We start from the raw sequence: 8,980 nt of genomic DNA on the forward strand, positions 1-8,980 counted from the left end.
GTTAATGTCAAGTCTCAACAGGAGCAGAGAGGTCTGATGTTTCCCCCGTCTACTTACGTAACGTTTTTGAGGAGGGCAGAAGTTATTACATACTGTGTACATGCATGAGTATGTGCATTTGAATGTGCGTCTGATCCGGCCATAGTCTGGACGGAGGAACAATGGCATTCCTGTGCTCTGAGCTCCAGGTGGCTGTGGAAACCCAATCCCAAAGCAAGCCTTACTGGCACACAGCGTGCCGGGAACGCCGAATGCTGCTGCCTCCCTCCGGAGACATGGGTCAGAATAGAGCTATTGTTCCAGGCCAGCCCGAGGCAATAAATGCACCACAGCCACCCTGATGACACACACACACTCATAAATATGCACACGCAAACAAACAAAAAGGATGGACTTTACGATTTACGATTTACATCAGATATGCACACCTTACACATGCATCTTCCGCTTTCAAATACACATGAGGAGGAAAACCTTGGGGAGAAACGGTCCACTTGGGTCGGACCTGGACAAAGGCACAGATTGACCATCTTGTTGTAATCGAGCTCTTGAGTTTTAATTCTGTGCTTTGAAAAGAAACTAAATACCTTCTGATATTATCAGAATTATGTGTGTATTGCCATTACACATTGGTAACACACAACCTTCCACACCCCCTATATCTATATCTATATGCAAGCTAAAACCACTGTAAAATACCTACACACAGTCATTTGTTTATGACATTATGACAGTGCTGACTTATGTTCTTCACCTTTTTTATGAAGAACCTAATTAGTTTGTAATTCAAACGCACAGCACTAAAAGGACCGTCTGGCAAAGTCCAAAATGCCCCCAATGTGGGGAAAAATCTCAGGTGATGCTTTGAAAATGCGAATGCGTAGAGAGGCCTGCACAAAAACTGGCACATCTGCAGGGCCACAGAGTCAACATACTGTACACAGGGCAGGAAACGCATCATGTCGACTTCACGGCCTTGAAACGAGGAACATGATTCACTTCCTTTCAACGCTGGAGAGTCGTGCCTCAAAGTCATGTCTTAACACGGGCCTAGCTTTGTGGCTAGCTCCTGTCACACACACTAATGTGACGACACAAAAAAAAGGCGCTGGTTATAAGTCACAGGCCCCGTAGAGATCACAAGCTAATTTACAACCAGGCTCTACAAGGTTACGTCAGCTTTTATTTAGCACGATTTAGCCGAACAGCACAGATGTTAGTCCTCAAAGGGGGTTTGTGCTCAGACACCAAAGCACTGATGCTACAGGTACGAAGCCTTCCTCCAGCAATGCAGCTCAGTACACACACACACACACACACACACACACACACACACACACACACACACACACACACACACACACACACACACGCGGTCTAGACCTCGATGGAACATGACACGTTCGTTTAATTGGCTTCCTGTCAGTCCTACGTCTTAATCTGCCGACTCTTGCAGGGCTGATAGTGAATCCATTTTCTTATCTCAGGAGATAATTACAGCATTGTTAATGCATGCTCGCTCATGCACGCTCATTCACTCGCTCCGGCCGTCTCTGCTCCACAAACACAAAACTTACATAGTGATTGAATTACATGAAATGTGATTAACCTTGGTGGAACCTTTGGAGGAGGAGGGGTGGGGGGTCCTCAAAATATAAAGTCTAACAGGGGAAATAAGTTAATTCCTGACATTTGGCCCCTCAGCGTATGGGAGCTACAGGACGAGGCATCTGTGTCAGCAGCAGCCGGAGGTTCAGCTCCCATCTACACGCTGATGCAGGGATGAATGTGATGTGGTGGCAGAACGCGTCCTGGGGGGAGATCTACAGCCCCTGGAGCCGCGGAGCGCCACTGGACTCGTTCCTATCGAGTCCTCGGCGCACACACAGTCCAGCTACTAATTAAGGCGACGTCCTTCATTTGAATAGACGTGTGAAAAGTCCCTATCGCCGCAGTGAAATGCGGCAGTGCCCAGTGAGAACCTGGCCCATTCAACGAGCAGCGACAGTGGCCGGGAGTCAGTCAGCGGCGGGCGAGAGACGTCTCCGCGAGCCGTACCTCCAACGTGCACGCCGCTCGCCTCGCGCCGGTCGCCGACCTCCACCACCGTCCGTCCGCCGCCGGACACGCGCGTATAACGGCGAGTCGCATCACCGCCGCTCGGCTCGCTTCTGTCAACAAGCAGCGCCAGTCTGCCGCCGCCGCTTTACCGGCCACACGACCGGCCCGGTTTTGTCACGCGGGACGGAACACGGCGATAACACGAGCGCGCCCGTGCGTATTGTTCACTCACCGAGGGTGACGATTCAGCCCAACCCGCCGCCGTGCCGCAGGAGACCGCAGGCTAGCCACGGAGACCGCTGCTAAGTTAGCGGAGCTAGCTAGCTTAGCGGGCTAACGGTGAGGGGAGTGTGGTCCTCTCCCAGGCGTCGAGGCGAACCAGCTCGCGGGAAAGAGAAAAAAAAACAAGCCGACGACGGGGTGATTCTCCCAACGAAGGCGGCCACAAACGCGCTGTCAGGTGTCAGCTGGCGTTAGCATCCGTTTGAAAGGAGCAGGCGCTGCGCTCTCTCTCGCTCGGGAAGACGTGCTGCCTCTGGCTCGGTGTGACTGACTGACTGAGGGCTCGTCTGCTGCTGTGCAGAGCGAACCCGGGCAGCATCACTGCTCATCCCTCCCTGCGCTGCCCCAACCCGGAAGAAATATCACGGCTCCTCGCATCCCATTCTACGCGATCGCACGTCGCAAACGCCGCTGCTCGGACATCACTTTGGTTGCGTAGCCAGGCTGCAGAGCTCCGGGTCAAAGGTCAATCAGGGGAACGTCTCAAACCATACGGCAAATTTTGTACTACCCCCAAAAATGCAATCATTTAATAGTTTTTATGAATCATAAAAGAGTACAGTAGCATAAGTGTGCTTTCCTGCAGAACTTGAGGATGACAAATTATTCACACTGAAATGTTGAAACATGTTCTATGTTAAAGCTCAGTTCTGTTCCCACCCTGCAAAAGCAAGATCGGGTTCCTTTTCAAATGCTGATCCAACATCCAGCTGCCTGTTTAAGTCAAAGCTGCTGTGCTCCCATCATGTCATCAGGTCATAGTTTGGGTTTAAGACGTCAGTAATGTTAATGTTAAAATAGTGTGCCTGAGTGTGTTCACATCCTCCTGGCTGTTAGTTTGTAACACAGTCTGTGAAATGCATCTGTGTGGCGTGACTTGGGGAAAGCGGTGACCGATCACTCTGACAGGAGGTCATATTTTTCCCTTTTTTATGGGCCACTAACATACCATAGGGCCAATATTACCTTAGGTGCAGTTAAGGGCTTGCCACATGCTGAGAGTAAAGACAGGACCACAGGGGGAAAAGCAGAGGAAATACTAATGCATTTGTCTCCCTGTTTTCTTCACAATGAAAAGGACTTCAGTTTTTGACAAATGGGATACTTTCAGTTAGAAGAAGCTATAAATAAGGTGTCAGCAGTTTTGCTCACTATTACCTGTTCCATCAGGGGGTGTTTAGATGTCTCGACTGCGGGCGTAACCTTTCTTTTCATCTAGATTTAATACCAGAATAAAAGGAGGTCTTGGGAGAGCTCAGTCCGGTGCCAGCGCCGGGCAGAGTGAATTAATTTTTTCACTTGACACCAATGTATTGACTGCTCATTCACAGGCATGGTAAATTCTGTTTGTGAGTGGCGATGCAGTCGCCGGTTGTAATTCTGTGAAAGATTGGCTGTGGCCAATATGTGATGCGCAAGATACGGCGTCGGTTCAATTTCGCCCAGTTACACATGCAAATTGGTTTGTGTTGGCTTCGCTGCCAAACTCCTGTTGCATAATGAAGTCAGCGAGGAGCTGTGTCTCATTTTTATGACTCAACGTTCTACCTGAACAGACAGAAAACATTCTGCCTCGACTTGATGAGATGGGAATAGCAATTCAGCTGCACTCTTTGGGTCAGGTCATGCAGAATGTATTCAGGAAGTGAAATCCAGTGCAGTGAATGATTCAATATGTGATACACAAAACCTATTTGCATTCTCCTCTGACAAGCTTGTATTAGTCATAATACATCTGCAAAAGGTCACAGCCGTGCTCTTGTTCCATCTTTTGTTTGTAAGACAAAGCCTACTTTAATTTGATTCAAATCTACTTCACTTTATCTGAAGAGGTTCTGATTTAATACAGTAATATTTCTCTTAATATGTTCTTCTATACTGCAGGTGTATAGGCTTAAGAAGAATTTATATTTTTAGCTAAGCAGGCAGGCAAGGAGCTGCACATAGTGCTCACACATCCCTAAGCAATGCACCGAACAATTCATAATTCATCACCATCGTACTAAATACCTGGGATGTGAAGCTAATCTGAAAAGACGTACTCGCTTATCTTTCTATTAATAACTGTTTTCCTGATAAAATATGCATTTTGTTTTCAAATGTTGCCACTACTACAGCTGAAAGATTCAAATCACATTGACCACTGACATATTGCAGTCGTGAGACTAGAGGGGCTCTCGCTATGCATGGATGAGTTTACTCATGTGAGAGGTTATCCATTCCCATTCTGAACACTGACACGCATCCAGCATCAGTCAGTGACCCGCCGTCACAGATCAATAAGCTGTGCTCCGGGCTGTGGTGTAAATGTTTGGCTCGAGCGACTAGAGCAGAAAATCTCACCAACTAGCTACGTAATCTAGTTTTCAAATGACACCCCAGGCAGCACTACGTGAGATTAGAGCTAGACTTCATGGGGAAAAGGCTTCGTCTTTGGCTTTTATGTAATATGTCAGTTTAGAGGATACAACAGAGAACAGCTTCCACAGTTGAACAGACGACGTGTGTGACACCCAGGTGTTAGCACAGTCTGAATACAGATGTTGCAGATGTTTTACTTTGAAGTCACAGGTTCCATCATGCTGCTCCAACCTGCTGTCTGCGTGATAACAAATGGAGTGTGTGGATCTAGTAACCCACAGTTACAGTTCAACTTCTTCTATAAATCATTCATTTCTGTTTGCAATTGAGCTCACACAGAGTCTCCAGATATACTTTATTCATGTAGCTGGCAGCAGCAGTGCACCTGTACTGAAAAATAAATGAGACATTTGGAAAGGCCTACCTCTAAATCAGCATTTCCCCAGCAAGTGTGGTCCCCTAGTCACTCTAAAATGGGACAAGGATAGCAAAGTAGGAGCGAGGCTCCTCTGTGTGTGCTCCAAATCCACCTTCACACATATAACACAGCTTTCCTCAGTTCACGGGGGTGTTTGCGGTGGCTGCTCCACGTCTTTGTTGTGGAGATTTGTAGATGCTGACAGGGCACTCCCTGGTGGGCTGGCACACACTGATGGATGTGCTACAGGCACTTTCCCCTGTTTGTGCCAAACACTGTGACTAAGCGACTAGAGAATAACCATGTACCACCTAAAGCGTGGCATCCCGCTCTAATCAACAAGCAGACTGCTGGAGGCCACTTCAGCCTACAGAGTTATGCTTGTCAGCTAAGCTTGTTTAAGAACTATTGTTTAGATCCAGGTATCACATTTATACTATTTCACACATCAGACCAAACAGGACTTTAAAGCCCATCCACACATTGCATAGGTCCAAATGTGAGCTGTGTTGGATCATCAATGTTGCAGTGGGACAGAAACATATCGAGATGATCTATTGAAATTTAAATTTGTTTTTCCTAATATTTACCCTTTTGAGTGAAATGCTATACAATAAATTCTTCTTTTTTCTTCTTTAAACAGTTTTAGGTTAGAAAACCACTCCTTAATTTAAACTGCTCAAGCACGTGTAGCTTTATTTTAGGCATCAACCATAAAAATGGGTACACGCTAATAAACGGTAGTTTATCAGAAACAATTTTAATCAGGAAGAAAGAGAACATAATAGCTTTAGAAACACATATATTGTACTGTATTGGTGTTATTGTATGGATTGTCATGTAATGCAAATAGCACCACACGACACAATGAAAAAACATGCAGATACACTGGAAGGAGGATATTTCCATTGTATACTAAACTAGACCGATGGCTATAAGGGCAACTCTTCCCTTTTCACAGTAGTGAGCAATTAGTTTCATGCAGAAACACTCCTGGGGTTTGGACCAATACAAGTTCTACTACTGTGTTTGATTTAGAAGCAGACATCCTTTTTAGACATACTGCAAAAAAGTTATCAGATGCAGTTTCTGTATTTATCCTGTGTTTTTACAGTACATCCAAGATGAATGCGAGTCTGGCTGCATCAACCCTAGTTAACCACACGATGACAGCAACGCGCTATAGGAAGGAGCAGAGAGGACAAAACAAAACAATGCAATGAACATGCAAGTCTTAATTCACCTCATTTTCAAAACTATATATTGTATATGATCTAACTATAGTTGTTAATACAATTAATAATGTGTAAAGACACAGACCAGCAATTATGCGGTTGGAAATGGCAGACATGATATCAGACAATGTGTAATAATTAAAAACAAAGCCTTCAGTAAACCAGAATCACATTAAATTATTTTTAAAAGATCCTTATTCATTAGACAAAATTACAGTACACGTTTTCCCCCACAAAAACAAAAAATAAACTAAAAGCTCTATACTCCGCTACAGTAGGAGGCGGTATAACCTACAGTGCAACTCAAAACGTAGAAGAAGAAACTTTCATTTCCGGTAGAAGTAAGTAATGTTTACACCGAATGGGGCACTGCTAGTACCAAGTGCTGAGTGATAACTCAGCATTTATTCCGTTTCTTACTGCTCCCTTGTTGCGGGACCAGAGCATATGGCCTCTCAGATCCCTCTGACCGTGAAGGCCCAGGCGGCCGCCGCCAGCGCCGCCGCCCTGCGGGGTAAGAAGCGCCCCGGGAGCCCGGCGGTATCTGCCCCTCAGCAGGTCCCCGGGAGCAGCAAGAAGAAGAAACAACCGACGGCGACTCCCGCAGCACAGACGCAGGTCTGTAGTAGTAAATCACAAAAATCTGCTGTGACGCTACACCCTACGCTAGGCTTTTGCCTAAAGGCAGGCTCTGTGTTTACAGCAGATGACAGCGGTAGAGACGGTGGCAGAGGTGAAGGCAGTGGGATCGCTCGACTGTGCTCCACATGCTCCTGCAGAATCCGCAGCAAAGCCTCCCCCGTTTAAAGATCCCGCATTCATGGTGAGGATCCACGCACACCTCAGTTTAAGCCTCGTTTCTGTTCATCCGCCTGACGTCCTTCGTCTCATGTATCATCTACAGCACTCTGGGATCGGAGGAGCAGCAGCCGGTAAAAAAAACAGGACTTGGAAAAATCTCAAACAGATCCTGGCTTTGGAGCGAACGTTACCCTGGAAGCTAAGTGATCCAAACTGTGAGTTTGTGTTTAAATCGGTCAATCAATCAATCCTATATGTTTTTCTCATTGCTAGTTTGATTTGTGATCTGTGTTCACAGACTTTAGCATCGATGCACCTCCCTCTTTGAAGCCAGCAAAGAAATACTCTGACATCTCCGGGCTCCCTGTGAGTCATGTTTGTAAAATCCTCAATATACAATAAACAAGTTATTTTTGACTCTCTCCTTTTGTCTTTCCTCAGGCAAACTACACAGACCCTCAGACAAAGCTGCGCTTCACATCCTCTGAGGAGTTCTCCTACATCCGCCTCCTCCCGACTGATGTTGTTACAGGCTATCTGGCCCTTCGCAAGGCAACTTGCATTGTACCCTGACACCCAAGTGATACTTGAAGGAGGATTAAACCTGAAGTAAACTAACGTTGGAGTGAGAGACTGTCAGACCAGCCAGGAGACTGGGACAAACTTTGTTTCTGTCTCAGGCTGACCTTTGCTGATTTGTGCACCACTGTAACCATATTTGTTACTGTGTGACAATATTTCTTTGTTTGTCTGTTTAAGTTAAAAAAACAACTTGTCATTGTTTATTCTGATAGGATTTTTCTTTTACAATATCACAGCTACATTCTTGTAGGACATTTTTCTCTTGTTTTTTCTAACATACCTGGTAAAGCTGACTTGAATTTATTGTTCATGTTTGTTTTTATGCATTGATTTTATGTAAACACAATTGTATAAACATACTGTCTACTTGTAAAAGTAAGAATTGGTTTTGATGTCAGTTTTTACAGCAACTGGTAACCACACTTGTTGGGAATAATGCCTGAAGCCTTGTGCCTTCTGCTATTTCTGCATGTGAGCTACGCAAACGTGTCTGGGCCTTGTTGTCTGTGACAAAGCAGGATGGACTTCAAATGTGTAGAATGCCAATGCTGCATTCTTTCTGCAGTGTTTAAATGCACACCAGCATTTATTCCATGATGTTCTCTGGCTGCTGGTTACTGGTTTCACAACCATACCGGATACATATCCAGGATAATTTCTATATCATGTTTTAACGGCACCAATATTGTCACAGTACAGGGTTGTTAATTATTAATTACTTCTTTTGTTGTGATGTAATTTAAAAAAAGAGCCTAAAATACAGGGACATGAGCAGGCTGAGTGTAGCTTCGCTCAGCTCTGTCCTCTGATGAAGCTGATTAAGGCAGTATAGCGCATCTGTGAGAGGCAGACCCGCATTTCCTTTCCTGTTGTGGCATCACAATCTCAACCCAGTGATTAATGAACAGTGCCACAGCTTTCTGCTACCTAAGCACACGATCCAACCGAGTGTGTCTGTGTGTGTGTGAACGTGCAAGCGTATGTGTTCACATTATTGGATATTTTAGTGGTGTGTTTACACAGATACGTGTACAGTAGTAGTTTTACTTTGTTTACAGGGTTATGTTCATAATCAGGTTAATGTTAGGATTTAGTAGATGCTGTAACCAGTTTCCAGTTAGTTGCTCTTTACAGCCAACAAACCCTTCAGCTGCAGCTGCACCTGTTCCTGCAGCCTCACTCTGTCACCACCTGGGTGTGCCAGAGATTTGCTCGTCCTCACATTCAAACCTGCTGAGTG

At 45.5% G+C, this 8,980-nt stretch overlaps 2 protein-coding genes across 5 annotated transcripts in view; one reads left to right on the forward strand and one right to left on the reverse strand.

Moving 5' to 3' along the window:
• Positions 1-2,434, reverse strand: part of galnt1 (UDP-N-acetyl-alpha-D-galactosamine:polypeptide N-acetylgalactosaminyltransferase 1) — a 28,050-nt gene extending 25,616 nt beyond the window's left edge. Inside the window, exon 1 of the mRNA XM_029128149.3 lies at positions 2,294-2,434. The gene's annotated coding sequence lies outside the window, so the exon portion shown is untranslated. The remainder of the gene's footprint in view (positions 1-2,293) is intronic.
• A 270-nt stretch (positions 2,435-2,704) lies between these two features.
• ino80c (INO80 complex subunit C) lies at positions 2,705-8,455 on the forward strand. Of its 4 annotated transcripts, none has more exons than XM_029128159.3 (6): positions 2,705-2,838; positions 6,800-6,975; positions 7,061-7,180; positions 7,262-7,373; positions 7,457-7,524; positions 7,600-8,455. In XM_029128159.3, the coding sequence occupies exons 2-6, from the start codon at positions 6,805-6,807 to the stop codon at positions 7,729-7,731; spliced, it is 603 nt and encodes a 200-aa protein (XP_028983992.1). In that variant the 5' UTR covers positions 2,705-2,838; positions 6,800-6,804; the 3' UTR covers positions 7,732-8,455. The 4 variants fall into 4 exon arrangements, with proteins under 4 accessions (XP_028983992.1, XP_028983991.1, XP_028983993.1 ...); XM_029128158.3 differs by lacking the exon at positions 2,705-2,838 and adding an exon at positions 4,841-6,349; XM_029128160.3 differs by lacking the exon at positions 2,705-2,838 and adding an exon at positions 6,368-6,698.
• Positions 8,456-8,980: the final 525 nt, after the last annotated feature.

The sequence above is a fragment of the Betta splendens genome, chromosome 16, assembly GCF_900634795.4.
Source record: "Betta splendens chromosome 16, fBetSpl5.4, whole genome shotgun sequence".
Classification (NCBI taxonomy): domain Eukaryota; kingdom Metazoa; phylum Chordata; class Actinopteri; order Anabantiformes; family Osphronemidae; genus Betta; species Betta splendens.